We start from the raw sequence: 25,121 nt of genomic DNA, 5'->3' as shown, positions 1-25,121 counted from the left end.
GGCTGAGGTCTTACACGGAAAGAGGACTGCCGACTGGCAAAGGCCTGCTTTTCACAAACTGCTTGAACTGACTGGACTGTCTGGCTGCTGATAGGGAGGGAGAGATCCACCAGATCTATTCAGATGCCATGAACAGAGAAAATAACACTGCCTTCAAACGTGGACCCCTAACAGATCTTGCTTAAGAATCTAACAGTTGAGCATCTGCAGTTGATCACTGCTTTTGAGTTCTGAGACACGAACACATCATGGAGGTGTCCACGTTGTCAATGACTCGGCCATGCTGGCTCCAATTACTGCACCACCAGAGCTGTTGCTGCTGTTAGAGTGATATCTAGACCCCAGTACCAGAGAGCTTCATGGTTATTTCAAAAGGGCACCGCAAAGGAAAATTAGCCCTTACCTCCTGCACTACAGAGTTCCAGAGTGACCCTGCTTTTATTCCATCACTAGGATCATTAAGCCACGGGCAGCACTGTTTGGTGACTGTGCGGTTCTCATACGGGCAACTCCATATAGCAGTTCTAGGGAGCTGCCAGGAATTACCAGTAAAGATCCCAGATGAGAGATTGGGGAGTTTGTCTCCAGAAGTTCCAAATCCTTTTTTTCTTTCTCTCCTTCCTGGACACACAGCTAAAACTACAGTTCCAGGCCCCACGTGCCTGAGCTCCACACACTGGAGTGAGGGGGAAGGATTTTGTGCTCATCCAAACTGGGGCCACAGTCACACTCTGGGCGCCCCCCTTCACACTCTTCTCCCTTTCTGGTAGGCTGCAGTGGAGGGGGAGTGGGCTGAATGGTGGCCTCCAGAAAGATATGTCCACGTCCCATCCCCTGGAGCCTGTGAATGTGAACATATTTGGAAAAGGGTCTTTGCAGATGTAATTAAGCAAGGGATCTCAAGATGCAATCACCCTGGATTAACCGGATGGGTCCTGAATCTGATGACAGTGTCTTTATCAGTCAGAAGGGGAGAAGGCCACGTGAAGACGGAGGCAGAGACTGGGGCGATGCTGCTGTAGCCAAGCAACACGTCCAGCCACAAGATGCTGGAGGAGGCGAGGAATCTCCCCTAGAGCCTGCGGGGGGAGCATGGCCCAGTGGACACTGTGAGTTTAGACTTCTGCCTCTGAAACTGTGAGAGAATGCACTTCTGTTGTTTTCAGCCACCACACTTGCGGTAATTTGTTATGGCAGCCCTAGAAATGAATGCAGGAGGTTCCCCCAGGGTGAACTTGGAAGCCATAGGATGGAGATGGCTGACTTCCAGTCAGCATGGGTCCCCGAATGACCTACTCACGGCCTCCCCAGCAGTGTTATAGAACAAAAAAACTTCTCCTGTGGCTGACACCCACTTTTGAGTCTATATATTAGAAAAATTGAAACTAATTACAGGTTTACAGTATATAAGTACTATTTCATCTTTAAGCTTTGTTCAATAGTAACTTCTCCAAAGCAAAGCAAATAAAACATATACCAAAGAAAGGAGAGATGTTCTGGGGGAGCCATGGACAAAGGCTCTGAAGCCTTTCACTTTTTACCGAAAGATTCTTGTTTCTTTCCTTTTTCTTTTCTTTTTTGAGATGGAGTCTCACACTGTTGCCCAGGCTAGGATGCAGTAGCATGATCTTGGCTCACTGCAACCTCTGCCTCCCGGGTTCAAGTGATTCTCCTGCCTCAGCCTCCTGAGTAGCTGGGACTAAAGGCACATGCTGCCACGACCAGTTAATTTTTTATTTTTAGTAGAGAGGGGGTTTCACCACGCTGGCCAGGCTGGTCTCGAACTCCTGACCTCAGGTGATTGGCCCACCTCGGACTCCCAAAGTGCTGGGATTACAGGCGTGTTTCTTAGAAATAGGTGTTATGGCATCAAGGCTGTCACTGAGAAAGGCAGTGTGCCAAGTCCAGGGCCAGCCTGGGGCTTGACAGGGTCAAAGAAATCAACAACTTGCGTTCCAATTCCTGATTGTCAACTTCTTTCTTGTAGTGCTGATTTTAGGGATGGAGAATTACGTAACAATTAGTAAACCAGGCTCTGGGATTATCTTGCTTGGGTTTCAACCCTACTTATTAGTTATCTTGATGACCTAAGCTGTCCGTTTCCTCATCTGGGAAATGGGAATAATAATGCTGGAGTTGGAGGGGCTGTTAAGTCATAACCCTCTCCTCCTATGCTCTAAAACAAATGAGAAGGGCAGAGCACTCAGGGAGATGGGGACAAACATTTGGGGTCTATTGATGAAGGCTGGGGTGGAGGAAGTAGCTTACCTCCATGTGGCTACTGAGGTAGCTTTGCACTGGATCAGCTTAGCTAGGCTGAACCTGTGTTCCCCATGACTCCCTTCCTGGGATGGTTTGAGGTTGGCTTTAGTCACCGGAAACAGCTGCAGGAGGTGGGGTGGGGTGGCTGCATGCTGACACGCAGCAGGCTGCTGCAGCCCGGGCTCCACTGCAGCTCTTGCACGTTGACTCAGAGCTGCAGGCTCTCCTGCTGGCTTGGGGCAGGAGGCAGGCATGCAACTCCTCCAGCTCCTGTTGGGTCTCTTCCTTCAGTTTCCCCGAATCCTGGGCCAAGTGCATGTGCAGCTTCCTCTGCACGTCACCCCATCACTGAACTGGGGAGACCAAGAGGCAGCAAGAACCAGATGCTGGCTCCATTTATCCCCAAGGGTTCCAATTCATTCTCGCTCCCCCACTGCAAGCCCGTCTTTCCTTCTGATGGCCCCCTGCTGATGGTACCCCACCCTACCACAGCCCTGCCTGGTGAGCCAGCTCCCACACCAGGGAGGTCAAGCCCTGAGAAGAAATCCCTTCTTTGTCTCTCTCCCATGGTTCTGTCACTGACCAAATTTCCCAACACTGAACTCCAGAACTGGACACTTCCCCCTCCAGGGGCAGGGCCTCCAGTGCTAAGCCCAAAGCAGACGCTCTCTACACAGGGCACCACTGTCCAAGGTCTGTTACCTGCAAACAGAAAGTGGAAGCCCCTCTTTTGGCGGGCTGGGGGCTGCGTGGAAGCTCCTGGGGCTCCACACACACCTGGCTGTTGGTGCTTTCATCACTGGGGTTTCCTCTGACTTCTCTAGCCCTCCTCATCCCGGTCTGTGCTAAAAAACTCAAGCCTGCTAACTACAGGACCTGCCCTCATTCCCTACCGTTTACTTCCTCTCCCTAGGGCTAACCTTTGAACAAGGAAGGGACTGAGATGCATGGGAATGCAAGACTAAGGACTCAACATAGCTGCTTCCAGCTCCTCATCAGGCTGGGAGGGTCAAAGCCACAGCTAGGCGGGGGCTGCACGGCACTCCATGCTGCCTATGTGAGTTCAACCAACCAACCAGTCTTGGAGTGCCTCTCCCCACTGCTTCCAGCTCTTCTTCTCAGGGCAGTCTTCTTTCCTTCTATTCACATCAGCTTGCCAGGAAGGGCCTGCCGACTCCTAAGGAAGGTGTTACCCCTCCAAGGAAAGGAACTTCCACACATCGAAAGAAAGGGTCGGTGCTGGCCAGGACCCTTCCCATCAGTGCTAAGAGGAGCATCTGCCTGGAAGGGAAGGTGTGTCATTACAGGGCACGAGTGACAAGGAGTGCTTCCCTGGTGGGGAATTCCCAAAGAAAAGGAGCACACACTCATGGGAGACACTTCTTTTATTGAGGAAGGAGGCCTTTCCTACTGGCGCCGGCTCCTGCCAGAGGTCGGGGTGACAGCAGCATCAGAAGCACCGCTCTCAGACACAGTGGGAGTGGAGGACGGCCTCCCGCAGCCTCTGTAGAAAGCCCAGGATTCTCCTTATTTCAGAGAAGGGCATTTCTATACAAGACATCACTCCACTTTAGTCGCCACTTCCAACTGCAGGCTCAGGGAGGCGACTCTTGATATTCGTAGGTATATATTTAATCATATTTTAGAAATCGGCTCTTCCACACTAAGATTTACAATAAAAATAAAATAATTTGTTCTGTAAACTATAGTAGAAAGTTTCAAATGTCTTAAAAACTATCTTCCATACAATGGAAAAAGGCTTTTGTGTTCTTTTTGGGCAAAGGAAGACCCAAATACGCTGAGAGAAGACGCATGGGCGTGTTGCTGGAGTGATGCTGGAAGCACTTCTTTGCTATGGACGGTTGCTAAGAGAACAGAATCACTTTCTCCCCTTCAGCCTGGAAGTCCAACTCTTCTCTTGCTTAAGAATCTAACCTCGGGATCTTCCCAGATGCTTAAGGCTGCTCTGCTGTTGCCTGGTCCTTGGCAGCAGCAACAAGCTCTGCGAGAGCTGGGAAGCTTTTTATGTCACTTGCTTGCAGTCCTAACTTTTGTATCTGCAAAGGCCATGAGAATGAATTATGTTACTGCAATTCAAGCTGAATATGGGGGAAAAAAAAAGAAAGAAAATCTTCATCCTCTACTAAACCAGAAGACAGTTCCCTGAAGACTTGTAGGATATTTTTTCCTCTAGAGCAAAGAATTTACTTGTTGTAAAATCTGAGGATTTTGGGGTCAAACACTTAGCATTCTAAGAAGCCAGTATGTTAATTTATCTCAGTTCATCAAATCAGACAGAATAAGAGCCTCTTTTGTGGGCCTAAAAAAATTCTAGAAAAGAAAATCCACACTAGAGGAAATAAAAAAGTGAACTATTTTTTAAGTAGAGAATTTTCAAAAAAGTACTGGCCTGTGCTCTTAGTTTCTTAACATATTGCCAAAAACCTTTTAGAATCAGATGAGTTGAAAACACTTTGTTTGGCACAGCAACTACTGTGGATTATTTTGGTCACTGAGACATGGCACACTATGTTCCCACTTTTGTTTAAAAATGACAATAACAACACACACACGTATACATCCACACACGCACACACACACACATGCACCACACACACGCACAGAGAAAGATCCAGGAAGATACACACCAAGTCTCTGTCAGCATTTTGTGGTTTGTTCTGGGGACCGGGACTGTGGGAACACCTTTTCTTTCCCTTCTCTTTCCTTTTAGTTCCCTATCCCACTATCCTTCCTTCCTTCCCTTTCTTTTGCTCATTGGTTCTTCATGTTTCTATAACATACTTTCTTGCTTGTAAAAAGTCTTTAGGTTTTTTTGCCAAATAAAGAAACATGGCAGTTGACTTTTACTGGGATATATCTCTAAATTCATCTCAAAGCAGAAAAAAGTTGAATTTTCAGTGATGATCATGATGTGTAAAAGAAATTCCTTAGTGAGCCAGAAAATCAAGTGTCTTGTTTTGACTGCTTTTTTTTTTTTTGCTTTTTCTATTAACATTGTATCAGTTCTCCAAATTACCACCAAGTGTCCTCTTGTGGAAACTTTATGATTTCACTTTTTTCCCTCTGGAAAGGCCTTCCTTGAGGACCTACTACTATGTGTGACACTTTAACAGTTTAGAAGGCCAGTTTCTGAACATCTAGAGGTTTTATGATACTGTCCTCACAGTATCATAAAATTTCATTTTATGGTGAAATTTCATTTTTACCTCAGTGAAAATGAAAAGACATTCATTGCACGTTATCCATATCACCTCTTAAGCGATAATATCCACATTACCGTTCAACCACATGCCATGATTCTAAAATTTGTGTTTTATAGGAAACCTACAAAAGCCAAGCAGGGAAGCAGAGAAGTTGTGCTCAAAGGATTTCTCATGCACCATGGAGGGGTAATGCTTTCAGTTATTTTAAGCTAAACCAGCAAGCATTTCAAAAGCCTGGGGTTAGCACCAATTAAGTATCAGGCACTGGACCAAAAAGTCCCACTGTAGTGAGCTCCGTGAGCACGGGCACTGGGGAAACAAGCAGATGGCAACAGCGCCAGAGAGCACGCCGCCGGACATCAAAATGGGAATTCTCCATTTTCTTCTACCTTTTCCTTCTCATATTGCCTAGGGGCAAAGTAATTTGGGAGCCCCGACTCCTTGTCTTAACACAGGAAGCAATTCCCTAGCCACTGCAACAGCATCTCTGGGATCACGTGAGCCACCAAGTAACTGCCCGGCTCTCAGAATTTGGTTTCAGGCTCACTGGAGCTGCCGGCGGCTGATGGGTTACCTGCTCTCCCAAGTACTCAACATCTAGAGCCAACTGCAGCCTGATTTTGTCGTCGTCGCTCATGCCACCACTGGGACCGACGGGGTTGGCAGGAGTGGTTTTTCTGGCTTGTTTCAGCCTTTTCAGGCTCTCTTCCATTTTCTTCACAGAGTTCAATACATCTGACACAGTTTCATAGTACCTTGAATATAAGACACGTTTATTGGTGAAAAGAGGCATTTGTGTGTAACACCAAATAGAATAACTGGCTTTGTGGACCAAAAAAAGAGATTTTTAAGATAAAAATTCACTTCCAACAAAAATTCAGCCATGGTAAGTATTTAAGTTTCTGAAGATCATTTTATATATATATGTGTATATATATACATATACACGTATATATACACATACATATACATATATACGTATATATACACATACATATACATATATACGTATATATACACATACATATACATATATACGTATATATACATACATATACATATATACGTATATATACACATACATATACATATATACGTATATATACACATACATATACATACATATATATGGTCTTAAGTGTCTAACATAGCATTCCCTCAGAATTTAAGAAATACGTATGTGCGTGGATTTTGCTTAAATTTTTAATCCTGAACATGGAGAAAACTATAGACCAATTTTGTCTTTCATATATCGAGGGTGGACATCTGTAGCTCATGCCCCAGATCAAGTAACAAGTTCATTTCCAATCAGTTCTAGGAACAGTTCATCTTTTAGAGTGTAAAAGTATTTCAGAATTTTAAATAAAGCTCATTGCCTTCAAAATACTTTCAATATAATTTTCAAATTATAAATGAGTTATATTTCAAAGCTTTGTCTACAAGCTGGTTACTTGGCATCTGAAATACATTTGCCCACAAAAACTGTATTATACATCATTGTTATGTTCTAAATTAACCCATAAATGGCCACTTAAATCTCAAGTAAATAAAATACTACTGGAAAATTATTATTTAATAATTAAACAAAATCGGTAACAAAATTGAGTAACATACTTTTTGATTTGGGAAAAGCAGATTTCATTAGAAAAAGACATTCAAGTGTTTTAGAGGTTTTAGGAATTGAGTCCTTGTCAGCTGTAATTACTTTTAAATGTATGTTTTCTCTTCCTTGATTACAAGGGTTTCAGCAACCTAAGTCCTTTGAGTATCTGTTATGATTAGAGCCACTTTGGACTGACAGGGATCTGAGCAAAGAAAGGGCCTCCCAGAAGAATGTGGCTGGACCCGGGAGAACGGCACCTGCAGGGAACACAGGCAGGGTCCAGAGATGCGGGAGTACTGTGCACATGGCCTGGCCCCAAGGCTGCGGCCCAGGCAGAGGAAGGCGGGCCGTCCACAGGGGTGTGGGGAGGGAGGAAGCAAACCGTGGGACCACACTCTGACTAACCCAGTGAAGAAGTGCTAGACAGTCTCACTGCCTTATCCATACACAGTGCTTGATTGCCTCGGGGGTTTCTGCTGCAGACTCTTCTAAGCAAGGCCCACAAGGTCCGCTTTTAATTTACTTACTTATGAGTGCTTTCATTGAGAGCGCCTTCTAGCCACTGCTGAATTATTGCTTGTTTGAGCTTATCCTTGTGTCCGCTCTGAAGCTGGAATAAGGGCTTCAGAGCACTGTCCACATAGGAGGAAGCTGTGGTTGGGACCTCCTGGAATGAGGGTGGTATGAGATAAAGATGCATAGGAAAAAAACAGAAAAGAAACAGAGTAAGTTACCCAGACCTCAAGTCCAAAAGGATACTATTAATGTTCTAGTTTTGAGACATGGACAACTTCCATCCCTCCCAAAAGTAACACTGGGGTCCACAGAAAGCTGCCTGGAGAACACGAGGGAATAAGAAGAGCCAGCACAAGAAGGTGATGTCTGGAGCCAGGCTGGGTTGAGGTGCTGGCTGGCACAGCCACCCACCACTCAGGGCACCGAAACTAGGGCACTGCTTCCCATAGCTTCATGTCCACACCAATCACCTGGTGATCTCGTAAAACTCAGGTTGTAATTCTGTTGGGGGCAGTGGGTGGAAGCGTTGAGTTCTGGGATTGTGCTTTTCTAGCAAGCTCCCATCCACAAGGTGATGTGAATGCTGCTGATCACCAGACCACCATTTGAGAAGCAAGGATCCAGGGTCAGGAATGTAACCTTTCTTAGCTCTGGTTTCTTCATCTGCAAATGACAATACTAGCACCCATTTCGTAGGAGGATAATAAGACTATGCAAAGTGTCTAGCATAGTGAACGACCCATAACGAACTCTCCGTAAATATATGACTCTAACAGCCTATTGAATACAAAGGGAGAGTTGGTAGATTACTAAAGAAAAATAACATATTGGTTTCTCTCTCCCACTTCCAAGTGGCAGCTTCAAATCAGACAATAAAGAGCAAATATAAAATGGCATAAGATTTACATATAACCTAGGCACATCCTTCAGTATAGTTTAAATCATCTTTAGATTACTAAAATTTATATATTTTTTTTAATAAAAACTTTTTTTGTGTGTGGAGACTGGATGTCACGACATTGCCCAGGCTGGTCTCAAACTCCTAGGTTTAAGCAATCCTCCTGCCTCGGCTTCCCAAAATGCTGGGATTTTGGTGTGAGCCACCACATCTGGCATGTATTATTTTTTATTGTTGTAGTTTTTTTTTTCCCCTAAATATTTTCGATCCACAGTTGGTTGACTCTGTGGATGCAGAACCTGGAGACAAGGGGCCAACTATACTTCCAGTAACAATAAACAGGGAACAAGATATAAAGTGTGGAATACCAGATATGGAGACAAAAATGTATAGGACTTTAAAATGTTATTAAAATGCTTTCTTCTGAAAAACATACTTTTCCTCAAGACCAAAAGGAAACTGAGTATATCCTTAAATACTTTTAGGACAGGATGGGAAAGGTCCATTTCAGTTTGTGGCCCAGAGCCCCTGACCACCCCTGCTGAACCTCCCTCTCTTCATCAATACCATTCTCAGAATGGGATGAACTCAGTCTGTCTCAGGCTACCCTGGGAATCTGCCGCTTCCTTCCTTCCTCTTTGGCTTTCCTAATACACACTTCCCCACCTCAAAATTCTCTCCTGTGAATGGCGCTGACCTTATTGGTTCTTCGGTAAAGCCTGGGAACCTCCAGGGCGCTTTTTAGGAAACTGAAGCAAGAGTCACTTAAATCCTGGATGATCTTGCTACTCAAGGAGGGCACACAGGCTGACAAAGAGCTCTGGGAGTCCTCCAGGGCTGCTGTTGAGATTAAACACTGGATTTAATCATCATGCTCAGATGTGAACTTCATTTGAAATACTGTCACAGCATTTACAGTGTGTACTATAATAAATCAGATCAAATGAATTAAATAAAACATCTTATTTAGGGAAGTTATAATACAGAACAGAATAGAGAAACAACCAAGGATTTACAACTACAGAAGAAAATGTTAAATTAAATATACCCTACAGTCTCTGAGATTTTATTTTAAATCATTTCTTATTCAAAGATTTGCTTAGTCAAGATTCATTTTTACCTGAGATAGAAGAAAAATTCTTAAAGCCAATCATTTCAAGTTTTGGCTTGATTATTTCCAAGAGTTCTGGAAGCTGAAATAAATATGCACTTTATATATTCAGTTACTTTTTATAAATCAAAGGAAGAGGCGATTCTATTTGCATCTACAAACTCTAGAATTTGCTAATGAATGGTGAACTTAAAATCAGGAATTTCAGTAATTTTCATCAAAGGAAAGAAACAGTTTTAATGCTTTTACTATAAAAAGATTTCAACAACATGAGAAATCACATGGTTTAATGGCTACTAACAGGCACAGAGAATAAGCAAAAACATTTTCTACTCTATGGCACTCCATAATACGAAAATAGCTCACAGTAAAGACCGTATTCTTACTGAAAACATACAAATTTTAAAATTCAAAACAGTATTTATTCAAGCACCACAAAATATCTAAACTTGAGGAAAGTAGAATTGTGTATCAGAGGACTTAACCACTAAATTCACCCCACAGAGTTAATGTTAAAAGCAAAAACATACGGATCTATACAGAGAAAAAAGAGGAAGAAGTTTTAATATTTTAGCACTTTCAAAGTATAGCTGAAGATTAAACATCAACCGAAAATATCGGGGTAAATTAATGTAAAGTAACTAAAATCCAGCCCACTAAAGATGATGCCTGAGCAGAATAAGGTGAGCCAATGGAAAAAAAGTGGGGGAGCATGGCTGCTCAAGCTGGCCCATCACTACTGAAAAGGAAGCAGCGTGGAGGTGAATACAATACAGAATGCACTCCACGCAGGAGGAGAAGTGCATACCCTTAGAAACCCTACATGGACATGATCTGTCAGGGGAAGCTGGAGAGACACCTAGAAAGGGAGGTGAGTGAGAGGTTCTCTCTTGGGGCACCCATGGGCCCCCCAATTTAAGCCCCGTAAGGCCCAATGGTGTCTACCTTTTACACATACTACCTTCCGTGAAAACATTAAACCAGGCACCTGGAATTCTTCTGGGACACAGGCTTACCTGCTCCTGAAGCTTGTCCAGGTCTGCAACCACATACACGAGCTGAGTGCGGGAAATGGAAACCACAGGCTTTGTTTCCGAAGGACCACTTCCTTGGTCTTCAGTGTTTCCTTGGGTGATGGAAGGTTCTTTGCTACCAGTTACCAAAGGTTTTTTGATCTCCTTGGGACTTTCATTAGAAATGGGCCTGAGTGAAAGCTGAAAAAGGATTTCACTGATTAACTACTTTTACACTAGCCAGACACATGAGCATTTATATATTATATATGTGTGTGTCAATAACTCACCATTAAATGCTAGCTGTCTACATAGCATTTAGTAAAAACTTACTAATAAAAGTACACAATATTGTATCTACAGGAAGGAGTTAAGCACTAAGAGAGAAACAAGGACAAACTACGGCCCCGTGTACATTTACCTTCTGGAACTTGTCTAATTTCTGGTGATAAAAACAACATGTGAAAAGTAAAGTGCCCAAACCACAATAAAATTAATTTGGGGGACATCACAGGTTTTAAAAAAATCAATTAGGCAAATAACATACCATAATACATTTGTAATTATAATTAATAAAGGTAAAATATCAAAATCCAAACCTTCCAATAAAAAAACAAAGTGTTCTTTGCGTAACATTGTTTATAAGGGAAAAAAATCAAAGAGAAGCAAGCTAGCATCAAGAAAAGAGTGGGATAGAATGGGATAATGAACATTCAGGGCAAAGTGATCTATTAGAGATAAATGGAAAATTCCTGGCTAGCAAGAACGCATGCTTAGCCTAACTGAATAATCGTCCTAACCCCACTCTGTCAGGGGAATCATACAGTGGTCTTCAGAAACAGTTGACAGCCCAGGGTGGTCCACTAAGACCCTTCTGAGCAGAGGGAAGGCAAAAGGGAAAGACGAACTAGATTTCACTAGACTCCCATTACCTGACAGGAGCTTTAGTCCAAATGAATCCTCCCAAAAGCCACGTTTAGAAGCTGTTTTCCCATTCTCCAGATGAAGACTCAGCTTAATTTCTCCAGATCCACAGAATTTAAAAGTTGAAGAGCCAACGTTTGACATTAGCTCCAAAGCTGACACTCTTTCCATTAAAATACACTGCAAGAGGAGGACTGGGATCCTTTCTTACTCCAAATTACAAAGATTTCATTCAAAGTGTGCTGTTTTCTCCATGTTGTCTTTTTTAATTTTTACAACACATCTCCTTTGCATACTCCTCACACTGCGGTGACTGGTTTACCTGAGTGTCTGTTACTCATGCTGTCCCCAGAGAAAGGGCAGCACTGCAATCCGAGGTCCTAGCAAGGACCCGCTGGGCTGGTGCTCAGCACTGGACTGGACCAACGCTCTTGTGGATCAAGAATTTCTGGCTTTTCGTAGAGTATTAATAAGTCATCAGGGGCATTTAAATACATTTGATTATTTGAAAAGGGAAAAGGATATTCAAAAAAGAAAAGATAATTTTAATACCTTTTTATGTTGATGACAATATCATTTTGTAAACTTCCAAATATTAAGTATTAAAATGCATACATTTTTATGTCTAATCATTTTCATAATCACCTTGAAATTAAAATGAACATCTTTTTTTTTTTTAATTTGGAGGCAGTTCAAAGATTCTGGTTTTGAGAAGGAAAAAAATGGACTTGCCAGAGTGGTGCTTTTCAACAAAACAAGTTTGTGATAATAGACACCCCTAAATGCAATGCTTGCAGGAGTAAAAATGAAACACAGAAACAGAGCTGGAGACAATCTTGGGAAGTCAGACACTGTGGTCCCCGGAATTAACCTCTCACGGCATTTACAAAAATCTTAAGGAGTTAGCCTAACATATCTTTAATTTTTATCAGTATTGATTATGGATGAGCTCCACGGCCAGCCCTTACCTCAGTGACAAACACAGAGTATCGTGCCAAAATCTGCAGAGTGAGTCTCCACAGGCGATGCACCAGTAATGGCAAGAACATCTCATCTGACCAACACCTCCTAAGGCTGCTCCAAGTTCTATGAGAAGCCAAAAGGCAATATGGACTTTCAGCTAGAGAAAAAACAACAACACACATTTAAGGAATTTCAGGCAATTTTAGGCTATAATCTAATGTGAGACTTTCGATGTACGATTCAAAGGTAAAGAAAGAGGCCTTCTGAAGAAAACCATGTGGTCAGCAAAGCTGTTGGAGGCACAGGGATGAGGAGTGGCCACAATCCATGTTCCCTACCACATCCTTCACGCCATGCACAATTTTACATGACACTATTTCCCAGGTGTTTGGATAAACATCAAACACATATAGCATTCAGAAATAATGTTTAATAGGTACTTTATACCAAATCGACAAACATGGGCTGGAGTGGCAATCACTTGCAGAGGTTTAAACTTCAGTTTCAAATTTGTCCTGTTTCACAAGAGTCTTCCTCTATCTAAACATACTTCTTATTTTTATAGAAGAAGTTAACTACATATGACCATTTTTGGCAAAGACAGATGAAAACTAACTCTGAAGCTAAAATTGATTCAAAATGACAGTAGACTTAGCTGCGTAAAAGAAAGTGGAAATTTAAGTTGAGGAACCTAGATATCAGCACACAGTATTTCAGTGGTCACTAGGAATAAATATATGATACAAAAATTAATGAGGCTGTCAGGGTATGCAAACATGTACTGGGAAGTCCACATACCTACAACTGTTACCTGCCCAACATCCCAGGATAGGTGGCCAGGGCACAGGAGGCCCAGGATGCATGCTCCAGCTGTGAGTCATTCTCAGTGAGAGGCAGGAGCACCCTGACCCTCTACCATGCAGACCAGTCCTCAGCCTGGGAGGAAGGCAGATCACAGCCAATTTGCTAAAAAAACAGCTGATCACATAAGCACACCAAGAGGCCATATCCCCTGGACAAGTTATATTCAGGAATGAAAATGAGGTCTGTTTTCTATATTCTTATTCCTTTTTCATCTCTATAAAGCAAGATATTCTATACACCAAAACTATTTGGTTTATTTTTACCTTGTTAAAAAAAAAGAAGTCAGGCTGGGGGTGGTGGCTCATGCCTGTAATCCCAGCACTTTGGAAGGCCAAGGTGGGTGAATCACTTGAGGTCAGAGTTCAAGACCAGCCTGGCCAACATGGTGAAACCCCGTCTCTACTAAAAATACAAAAATTAGCCAGGTGTGGTGGTGTACACCTGTAATCCCAGCTACTTGGGAGGCTGAGCCAGGAGAATCACTTGAACCTGGGAGGCAGGGGCTGCAGTGAGCCAAGATCATGCCATTGCACTCCAGCCTGGGAAACAGAGCGAGACTCCATCTCAAAAAAAAAAAAAAAAACCCAAAAAAAAGAAGTCAAACTAAGTGATTTTCAAGGTCCAACTTACTGTATGATAAAAAAAAAAAAAAAACACAAAACAGTAAAAGTATGCTCAGAGTATTACGATCTAGCTGACTTGGCGAACTGAATGAACTCATTTAGGATACCATGCCACTTATCACTTTAAGGGAGTTACCTGGGGCATCTTCCAGGACATCTGTAAGTGCTGCTTCTAAGGATCCCGCTATTTCTCTAAATCTGAGATAAAAACAGGAACACAAATTAGTGTTTATGACTCTGACAGATGCCTTTCCCTATCCATTCTCTGTTTTTCCTAAGTAACAGGAACTTCCTCTGTCACTCGCTGGTAAGTCCAGCCTCGGAATGCCTATTCTCCCAGCCTTTTTTTTTTTTTTTAAACTGAACAAGAAATCGTGACTAAGCCACTGTTATATAAGGGTTCTCTGTTATTTGCAGCTGGTCTGAATCATAACTTACTCCATGTTTCTCAAATTAAACAAACTGCCAGTTAAGTCTCCATCAAGAAGTTGTTGCTGGTGAGTAGCACCTGATTATGATCCTCTATTCACTTCAAGGCCCTAAAACTTTGGTTCCTCCAACCCATCTATCTTAACACCATCACAGGAAGGTAAACGTCCCCAAGCTAAGAAAGCTGCATTCTGTACCTGTGTTGGCAGCTTGAGAAAAATCACAGGAAGTAGCCAGTTAAAACTAGAACTCGCTGCTTGGTGCTCTTCTAATCTGTGACCCTCTGCCACGTCCATGGTACTTGCCCTTCAGGTTCTACGGCTCAATGTCTGTACCAGTGCTTCCTAGATGTGCGTTCTTTTTTCCCTGATGACAGCTGGCCCACCTGGCACCTCAGCTCATCCTGTCACAGACTTCTGTTCTAATAATGGATATGGACATGTTTTTATGACTTTGTAAATGGCAAATGTGTTATATAGTTTTTTTAAGCTAGCTGCTTTTGCAGGCATTGTTTTCTAACTATAAAACTCTTCCAATTTCATATATCTCTACTAGCATGCTCTTTTGTCACCTGCTAATTGCCTTACTAGTAATGAATTCTGATGCATACTCAATATCAATTTATCCAACTCATATTAAATTACTTTTTGTAGTACATAATGTGCTTTTACAGAGCGGTTCACAGACTGAGCTAAAGGCAACTGTCTGAAGAGTAAAAACAACAGCTTGAGACAAAAAGCAGCAGCCCTACTCAACACAGCTGAGCACTGAAGACACTAAGGCTATCCTGGACCATTATAGCTGGCTGGTTTCCAGTAGCTGTCCCGTCTGCCCCATGGAAGGAAAGGAACTCTCTAATTGCCCAGTGAAGCTTACAAAAGGCTACTCTTTTCAAGCTGCAGTTGAGAGGTACAGAAGGAACAAGTGACTGATGGAAAAATGGGTAAGAGAGCACTGGAAACTAGCCCAGGAACAGCAGTAAGAGGAGGCAGTGACACTGAGCACGGGAACAAGGGAGATGGGATTGCTCTGTACCTGGGACAGCAAACCAGCACCTAGAGCTCAATCTCAGACCCCCATGTCCTGCCTTTTTTCAAAATCTAAACAAAATACAGGAAGTTAGCCCTGATACAGAAAAGACCTGATAGCTGGCACAGCACTGTTTATATCAGGGAAAAACTGGAAGCAACCTAAATGGCCAAAAGAAAGAACACGGTTATGGAACCTGCGACATATTCAATGGGCTAGTATGCAGTATTAATGTGGAAGCTTGATGCTATAAACCAATAAGGAAAAACAGGTATAATTTAGTACTATGCAAAGACATGGGACACAAAGTTTTATGTATATTTATGATAATTCTGAAAAGCATACAAATGAAAAAGGACCAAAAAAAATGCAGCAGAACCTTGACCCCTGCACTTCACAGAGAGGTTCTGCCTGTCTGTGAGCAGGGACAATGATGCATGATCACAACTGCCTGAATCACTTGGCCTAGGTGTGCTCCCCAGCCAGGGGACCAGCCCCTCACACAGGTCTGCTGTGCAGTAACTTCCAGAAAGGAAGCAACGTATCATATTTCTTCTTGGAAAATGGCCAAAAGTGAGAGGGAACCTCTGCTGAAATCTGAAAAGCCATGCTGTGGTTTTCATGTGCACATCGAATGTCATTCTACTCTCAACAGGATCCATGTAAGAAGGGTGACCCCAAATACAAACATTTCTAAATTCTTAAATATAGGCCTGGGGAAGGTCTCTAGACAGATTCCTCCACGAACATCACAGGTCTACAATAATACTTAAATAAAAATAACAATGGCGATAATAATAGTGATGCCTATTGTTTTTTTTCTCTGAAGTATTGGAAACATAAGTGCACCCGTCTCTGTGGATACACATGTCTGAGAGGAGTGCAGGAACAGGAAAGGGCTACTTGCACCTTAATACTACTACGTAGATTCCACATCATAAGACTGTTCAGCATATACTATATAATACAGTATATACATGTGAATGTACTAGAAAGATTTCAATTTTAAAAAGAACAGCAAACTGAAATTTAGCCTTTGGCATTTAAAGGGCTAACACCTGCAGTTTCCAGGCAGCCACTGACTCATTATAATTTGAGGCTGTTTTGATCACATCTGCATTTAATTTCTTCCTATGAGATACTAAGTCTTCATCTACTTTTCAATATGCCCATAGGTGCAAATGAAATGTAGACACAGTGGGGTCTCAGGGAGAATGAGAGTATACAAAACGTGTTCACAAGAATTGTGGTGAGGGCTGGGGTGGGGAGGTGGCCTTCTTCCTGAAGATGATTGGGATGTGGGTATATAGTCAGATCCAGGAGCAGAAAACTACTACTGAGAGTGCAATATTAATATTTCTTCTCAGGAAATGTCCAACCATCACCACCCCACTGTCTTTAGGTTTACTTCAAACGACCTTGAAATGAATCTGATAACAATGCAACTCTGACCCTAACCATGTTTGCGGAACTTTTTGTCATCCTTCAGAGCAAACAACCCAACACCTGATAAAAATCAACAGAAAAGTTCTACAAAGTCTTTATGGAATTTACTTTTTAGATGGAAAAACAAATGTACTAAAGACAAGTTCTACACTTCCATAACTCAAACGTATTTTTTAAAAATTTCATGAATTTTTAAATAAAAGAGGTTTTTAAAAAAAGGCTAATCAGCTCCTTTGAAGGCTTAAGGCTGAAATCTGGTGAAGGTAAAAAAGACTTTCAGGGAACTGGCTGAGTTTCAACGTAGTTTAAGGTCCAATTACCAGCTTTGAGAGAAACTGAATGAAGGGAGATGCAGCTGAAGCCAAGCTGTGCCATCACCAAGGGGCCCAGCCTGGCAGAGCCAAGAGCATGGGCTGAAATAGCCCATGGGGGCTCCAGGAGGTGCAGTGGTGGGATGGAAGAGTGAGGTGATGGTGCATGGGTCCCAGGGTCTGAGGAAAAGGACCAGGAAAGAGTCTGGAGGCGGGAAGCAGAGGAGTATGTTTGTGAGGTGACAGCATTAGATAACTAAAGCAATCTAACACCAAACCTGGACGACAAAAAGAGATGGACAAATGTAAACATTATTTCTCCATAGCAGTATCGTTTTATAAAATGATGCTCTGCTATTTTAAATCCTGCTCACAAATCAAAAAGGCTTCTTGCCCTGGCTTGATGTTATCATATACCAACTATTTCCAGTGCATCCCATTAATATCTTAGATGAACAAATCCATAATTTCCTGCTGAGAGACAAACTACGTGATGATGCAACCTTGGAAAATTTAGCATAAAACACAGTATTGTAAGTGAAAGGGCACCTTACTACTTCATTCTGAGAACTGTGATTTCATTATAAAAAGATGATTACATACATTCTCAATCATCTCAAGCAATTATCATCAGGGTACCTAATTCTTGATTTCCCTCTCTGTAATTATTCATCAGAACTGCAGGGGAAAGGAATGCATCATAATTAATGAAAGCATCCAGCAATTTAAATAAAAAAGCCTATGATTCTTCAAAGAGCATTTCAAGTAAAATGCCATTCTATGGAAGAAGATACCATGACCTCATTCAAGAGAATCTGCAAAAATGGCTATTATCATTGTTTTTCCAATGCAGTGTATGATGTTAGGGGTCATCCTAATTTCCCCAAGTATTTTATAGAATGGTTTATTAACAAAGGTGATATCATCATGAAACCTGGAAGAAAAATGTCACCATTTTCCCGAATAGGGGGCACAAATGTCACAAAGATGATAAGGGAGGCCAAAATAATGACTAGGCTTCTCATAAACTAATAGGTGGAACCAGCTGCAAAGAACACTTAAAACTCTGCTTCTCCCCATTCCCTCTAGGGGAAAAGTATCTCAGATGAGCAAAAACAGATGTGAGACAGGTTCATTATTTGAGGCAGACGATGAAACAGGGAAAACGGAAAAAAAGAGCTGCTGTCTAACTCCTACTCTTTTCACAATGAATGAGGACATGGTGGGTGGAAATGAGGCTGGGCTTGGAGTCAGCTCCTTCCAACTCTTGTGTTCTGAGCTCTCCAATTACCAAAAAAGAAAACTTATCTTTTCGTCATGCAAGCCAGACTTTGGCAACTATAATACTTCTTGTATCTTTTTCTCCATTTTCAATTTTGTCTCCCAAAGCCTATTATGATGATCAGAGAAAAGGAGCCACTAACTGAGGCAATATCCTTAACTGGCATTCACATTCTGTTTTAGAAGGGTGGCGGGGGGGGGGGGGGGGGCGGTGAATAAATGACCAACCTTATTTGAAAATAAACAGGCAAGTTCCACTTATTATTGAAGCTATGATAGGCAGGATGTGCTCTTAATCTTTTTACACTAGCCTGTGATCCACATTGCCGTTCAAATCTTCTGACAAAATCCATACTTATGGTATATTTCTAAAATAAAAACAAATGGAAAATTTTCATTATCAGAAAACTAACTAGAATAGGGAGCATGTACTGAAAACTGTAATCAAGATAAAGAAGCTCAACACATAAGAATCACAGTTTCTAGAGTTAACAGGGACTGTACAAGATCTTCCTTCCAATGTCCCCACTTAAAGATGCATAAATGCCCAAAGTGGTTCTGTGATATGTCTTCCGTGTCTTCCATGGCAAAGCCCATCTGAGACCCAGGCACTCTAAGTCTGGTGCTCTTTAAATGGCAGTGCTCATGTTCTAGGGCCCCCTACCCCAGCCCACTGGAATTAGAATTGACAGCAGATTAAGTGACATAATTCATCATTGCCTCACAAAGGAGAAAGAAGGATAAAATTCTGAAGAAGAGAGAGAGAGAAGAGAAATAATCAAACCATGTGAGTATTCACTTTATTTTTATAAATCAGATAGCATGAAAACTGACAGGGAGATGTACCAAAACCATTAAGAGTGGCAGCTAACTCGTAGCATTTATCATCAACACACTGTGCTTAGAATTGTCTTATTTAATTTAACCCACAAAACTACCCCACAAGGCAACTACCATCATCATCATCATCCCCCATTTTACAAATGACACTTCTTCTTCTGCTGAGGCTCACAGAGAACCTGCTCAAAAGACAAGCTAGGAGGTAGAGGAAGCAGAATGCTAGTCAGTCAGTTGAGCAAAACTGCGGCTGCATGTTGCTTTTGTGGGTACTTTATTCCCGAAGCTCCCAGGCTCTAAGAACACTGTTGAATTTTTTATGTTCTTCTCAATTAAAAGGGGCTCAATCCAGGGTCATCGAACTATTAATCTAAATATGCTAAAGTCTGTGCTTAGACAGGATCTTACAGTAGTAAAAACTACAGGCTTTAAATTTATTTCAAATGGTTTTGGGCTATCTTATAATATCCCAGAGGGTGGTCTAGGTGTGTGGAGTTGGGACAAAAATAGGGATTATTCTTCCCTTTTGGGACAAACTATACCTCTGCGTATAATGGATGCTAAAACAAATACAAAGATATTGCCCTCTTACATGAAACACGTTACATTAAGGCTTAAAGCTGAAAGTATTTCTGGAAATAAATGAATACTATCTGCTGGAAACTATACTCACAAATGTTAAGTATTAGCCTAAAATTCTACAGTCAAGTTCTATCAGAAAGATTCATTTCTGGGCTGAAACATTTCCTGAGTCAAACATGGTCAATATGAGTCTCTAAAGCACATAGCAAATTGTAAAGCGTCTTTACATTTGCTAGTGCTTAAAGTTTACAATTGCTACTGCTTAAAGCCATTATTTCACTCTCTCTATGCTATCTTATTTAAAATGCCCTACTTTTTAAAATCACAAATGTTGTTGCTACAAAATTTATTGAAAATGGCACAATCCTGTTATTCAATGCACTGTAACATGGGACAATCAGCCAAAAGATAAGGTAAGTTGCATTTCTGGGATGGTAAACCTCCCAATGTGTTGTCTTATCTGTGGGAAACCTGCTGGGCCCTGGGCTGTTTATACTTATCTTGTGCCTCTCTACACTTAAAAAATTAATAAACAAATTCACCAGGGAGGCTAGACAAAGAACAAATATGACTTCCAGAAATAAAAAAAAAATGATAATTAACTGGAAACTCAATGTGCAGGTGGAAAAGAGTTTAGACCCAACTAAAGAAGGAATTAGTGACCTAGAAGACAGACTGTGAAGTTATTGAGAATGCAGCAAATACAGAGGATAGGGTGAGCCTGTCTAAACAAGAGATCTAGATGGAGATGATAGAGGAATGAAAGAAAAGCACAATTGAAGAAATAATAAATAAAAATGTTCCAGAATGGATGAAAGACACCAATTCTCAGATTCAGAAAACCTATCAAATCCTAAGGATAATAATAAAAAAAAGAAGTTCTACTGGACATATCATAGCAGAACTTACTTAGCACACCAAAGTCACACAGAACATCTTAAAAGCAGCCAGAGAGAAAAGGCATTAACTACAAAGAAATAACAATTAAATTAACAGCTAACTTAATAATGCAACTCAAAAGACAATACTCAAAGTGCTGAGAATTCTGTTAATATATCCAGCAAATTGACCTTACCAACAGAAGCAATACAGTTATTTTCAGACAAACACAAACTGAGAAATTATTTAAAAAAGTAAATTATCATCAACAGAGCCTTACTAAAAAGTTTTCTAACATGAATTTCAGAAGAATGATTCAAGAAGGATGAGCTGACATTCAAAAAGGAACAGTAAGCAATGACAAACATTTAGGGTAATTCCCAGAGGACGATGACTATTTAAAACAATAAAAATGCCCAGTTTTTAAGATTAAAAAAAAAACCAAAATAGAAGTTTGAGCGAGGAAACAAAAATATAAAAACTATGAGCAGGGATGGCTGGCGTTAGTGTGCTCTAAGTTCCGTGTACTGTCCAGGAGAAGGCTCAAGAACATCAATCAACTTTAGATTCCGTTAAGTAACCACTAAGGTTACTCAATATATACAGAAATAAAGGGCACAACTTCCAAATTAGTAGAGGGGACAAAATGGAATAAAGATGGAAAACAGATCCCCAAAAGTCTAAAATATAAAGAAGGTGAAAAAAGAAGGGAGGAAGATGGGAGGAAGGAAATAAGGGAAGAAAACTGGAACAAAGAGAAAGTACAAAATAAGAGTCAAATGCATTGACAATTAGAATCACTGTAAATTTAATAAAGTACCTAATTAAACAACAAAGATTATCTCACTGCATAAGAAACCAAAACCCAAAATCCAGGGAAGGAGAAGGAAGAAAAGTGCCAAGAGGCTGAGCCTTTAAAATGATACAATGGAAAACAAACTTATACATTAACTTTCGAAATCCTAACCATGAAATCTTTTAAATAATGATTACTTTTTTAAGGGGGAGGGGGGAAGCAGGGGTGGTGGAATAGGGCTGGACGTGGGGGCTGAAATCCTAGCACTTTGGGAGGTTGAGGGGGAAGGACTGCATGAGGCCAGTTCAACACTAGCCTGGGCAACATAGTGAGACCCATCTCCACAGAAAAAGAAAAAGAAAAAGAAAAAGAAAAGAAAAGAAAAGAAAAATTGACTAGGCATGGTGGTGTGCACCTGAAATCCCAGCTACTCAGGAAGCAGCCTGAGGCATAGGATCGCTTGAGTCCAAGAGTCAAAGACTGCGGTGGGCTATAACTATGCCACTGCACTTCACCCTGGGCGACAGAGTAAGACCATGTTTCAAAAATAGTGATAGTAATAATAAAATAAAATATAAATTAAAAAAGGAAATAAATATTGGGGCTTTCTAACTTTTTAAATCATAAAGGACATTTATATAGTATATTTTAAAATCCAACCAATTCCTTTGTACTTGCTGCTTGAAAACATTCAATGAATACTTTTTGTTTTCATTCAAAATTACATGGCAGAGATGTACAAACTTAATTTTTCACAGAAAACTGCAAAAACACTGGCTTTTAATGGTCCTCAGGATGTTTTTAAGAAAGTTACAAAATAATGTACATTTCTACTCACACCTGTATCTAGCCTTAATTATACTTTATATTATAAAATGAAAATGTTCTTATTCCTAAAAGTATCATAGATCATATCTTGGATAAGATGATGTGTGTGTTTTAAGGTAACTGTTCACTTAGCAACTCAAATTTTTATTTTTAATAAACCACAGAACCAAGACTAAGTAGAAGAGAACACGGTATTTCTCCAGTCTCCGGTTAACATCTTCGAGAATCAAGACGATGGAGGGAGATACCTCATGAAATGCATCGGGATTCCCAGGATTGAAAAGCGAGGGTAACTTTTCTTCTAATCCTTGTACTATTTGTGGCCAGACAGAATTCACCAAAAAGTCATATCCAGGAACAGTATTGCCTTTTTCACTGTAAAATAAGGGCACATATCAGTAAAATACACCATAATCTACTTACAAAGAGCAAACTTCCACTGTGTTGCTTCTGCCAAAAGATCCGCAGTCTAAAACTTATTTCAACTTTTTAAAAAAACCGTATTTGTAATTTAGTTTGTTTCTAGACTCAGTTTCTATTTCACTCCTTAATCTCAGTCTCACCTCAAACCTGGCAAATCTCCTGGATCCTGACTCCTCCACCTGGTGTCAAGGCTAAGGGAAAAAAATCACCTTGGTACACTTTTCCCTCTAAAATACTTCCCACCCCCTTTATACTTCTACCTTGGAAACAAAAAGTACAGTAGTCTAATACCACAGGAAAAATAACCTTCATGTTACTGAACACCACTAAACCACACAGCATTGTAAATTATGCTAATTTATAAATTACTAACAGCTCTGTATTTACTGAGCTATCTCTAAGATTACTTTCAGTTCTAAAATTCTATGACTATCAAATGTGAAATCTTATCACCAATCTTGACACAAAAACCTGTTAACAGATTAATGTTTTGTGTGTGTGTGTGTGTGTGTGTGTGTGTGCCTGTCTTATTTTGTCTCTTTTTAGCACCAGACTTTTAAATTCCAAATTCCCAAATGTAGATGACAGGCAGCACTGAGGGAAAGCGTGCACTTTGGAGCCAGTGTGCCCGATTCAAATATTGGAGCGCGGGCAAATCATTTAACTTCTCTGTGCTTTGGTTTCTTCATCTTTAAAATGGTGATGATCATAGTACCAACTTCACAAAGTCATTATAAGAATTAGTATTTGTAAAGTACTTAGGATAGAGCCTAACATATAGTAAAAGCCCTATGTTAGCAACGGTTAAATAAGTGAGATTCCTTAAGTCGCTCGCAAACCCAAAGACCCGTAAACTTCCATTCTAGGCAAACACCATTTCACTAATCTGCCCACTTTGTTTCATATTGTGTATTCTGCTCCATTTTAAGGTAATTTCTTAAAATGCCAAACAATTTAATAAATGTTCTTATTTTAGCAAAACTGGGAGTTTTGTAGCTAAGCTGCCATATCAAAACGGGACTTAACATTCTGGTAAGTATTAAAATAAATTTTTTAAAAGTTTTCGTAATTTTCCTGCTTAACAAAAATTATCAAGACAGATAAGTTATCAAGGAAGCTTTGCTTCACTGTCCAGGAAGAGCTAGCAAATAATGTTATTATAGTTTCACCTAAGTATTGTTAGGAAGTTACTGGTGGGGGTGGAGGAGGGCCAGGAAGGGGAAAGAAGATGACTGCCTCCCATATATCCAATTCCACACATCATATTATACACTTTCAAATAATAGTAAGAGCAGGCTCTGTTAAGGTATCTAGAGAAAGAAAGCACAAAATTGAGGACTCCAAACTACAGATATACATAATATAATCACCATTAAATGGCAACATTTCCTCATTCCCAAAGTTAATGTCTAATGAAAGCCCCAAAGAGAGAATGTAAAACCTGCAAGATTAACAGTTGACGGATTAGAAAAGCTCATCTGTATTCTCTGGAGGAGAAATCACGAATGTTGTTGGTGTTGCCAGTTATAAAGCTCATGAAGGGTGGCACATGATTAAAAAAAAGGAGTGACAAGGGGAGCACCAGGCTGGAAATCTGAAGCCAGGAGCCGAGCATGGGAAGGAAAGGGATATGCAGAACCTGCAACACAGGTTCATCCGCCTTGGCCTCCCAAAGTGCTGGGATCACAAGTGTGAGCCACTACGCCTGGTCAAGGATGGTCTCTTGAAGGAGGTGGTATCTGAGCTGGAGCTTCATGTGGAGAGGCAGTTTGACAGGAAAACAAAGGGCACAGGAAGGGCAGGGCAGGCAGAGGAAAAACGCAGAAGCACATGAGTACAAGGGAGCTGGGGAAAGGCAGCTAGCACTGTGTGGCTGGAGCATCCAGGGCTATGGAGGGAAAGTTCCACGGCACAGAGAGTTCTACAGTGGAGAGCTACCAGGCAAGAACAAAAAGGGCCTCCTGCCCTGCTTCGAGAAGCCTGGATCTTCCTCCATGAGCACTGAGAAGCCACTAAAGATTTATGAAGAAATCTACGAATCTCAGATTTCTGGGTAAATATGACAGTCAGAAGCCTAGACAAGAGAGGGAGAGACTGGAAGCAGGAAGAAAGGGTGGGAAGATTCTATTACTGTGGACAGCAGATGACAAGGCCTGGACTGGGACAATGGCAATGGTGAAAAGTAATGGGATATTTACGAAAGAGAATCAGGAAGTCATGGAAACTGAACAAAAGGAGGAAAAACTGAAGATGGGCTCACAATTAGTATAAAACCTGTT

At 41.1% G+C, this 25,121-nt stretch overlaps 1 protein-coding gene across 2 annotated transcripts in view; it reads right to left on the bottom strand.

Annotated features, from left to right (window-relative positions):
* Positions 1-3,632: 3,632 nt before the first annotated feature.
* COG2 (component of oligomeric golgi complex 2) overlaps positions 3,633-25,121 on the bottom strand; it is a 51,218-nt gene continuing 29,729 nt past the window's right edge. The window contains exons 9-18 of one of the 2 annotated variants that reach the window (XM_055234013.2): positions 22,668-22,794; positions 18,726-18,865; positions 14,138-14,199; positions 12,520-12,671; positions 10,631-10,828; positions 9,624-9,696; positions 9,201-9,343; positions 7,617-7,756; positions 6,061-6,241; positions 3,633-4,319 (exon numbers count right to left, since the gene is read on the bottom strand). In XM_055234013.2, the coding sequence (XP_055089988.1) occupies positions 4,218-4,319; positions 6,061-6,241; positions 7,617-7,756; positions 9,201-9,343; positions 9,624-9,696; positions 10,631-10,828; positions 12,520-12,671; positions 14,138-14,199; positions 18,726-18,865; positions 22,668-22,794 (1,318 nt within the window). In that variant the 3' untranslated portion in view covers positions 3,633-4,217. The remainder of the gene's footprint in view (positions 4,320-6,060; positions 6,242-7,616; positions 7,757-9,200; positions 9,344-9,623; positions 9,697-10,630; positions 10,829-12,519; positions 12,672-14,137; positions 14,200-18,725; positions 18,866-22,667; positions 22,795-25,121) is intronic. The other variant, XM_055234014.2, reaches the window with a different exon arrangement.

Source organism: Symphalangus syndactylus, chromosome 19 (assembly GCF_028878055.3).
Source record: "Symphalangus syndactylus isolate Jambi chromosome 19, NHGRI_mSymSyn1-v2.1_pri, whole genome shotgun sequence".
NCBI classification, from domain to species: domain Eukaryota; kingdom Metazoa; phylum Chordata; class Mammalia; order Primates; family Hylobatidae; genus Symphalangus; species Symphalangus syndactylus.
This window is presented reverse-complemented; position numbering and strand designations above follow the sequence as displayed.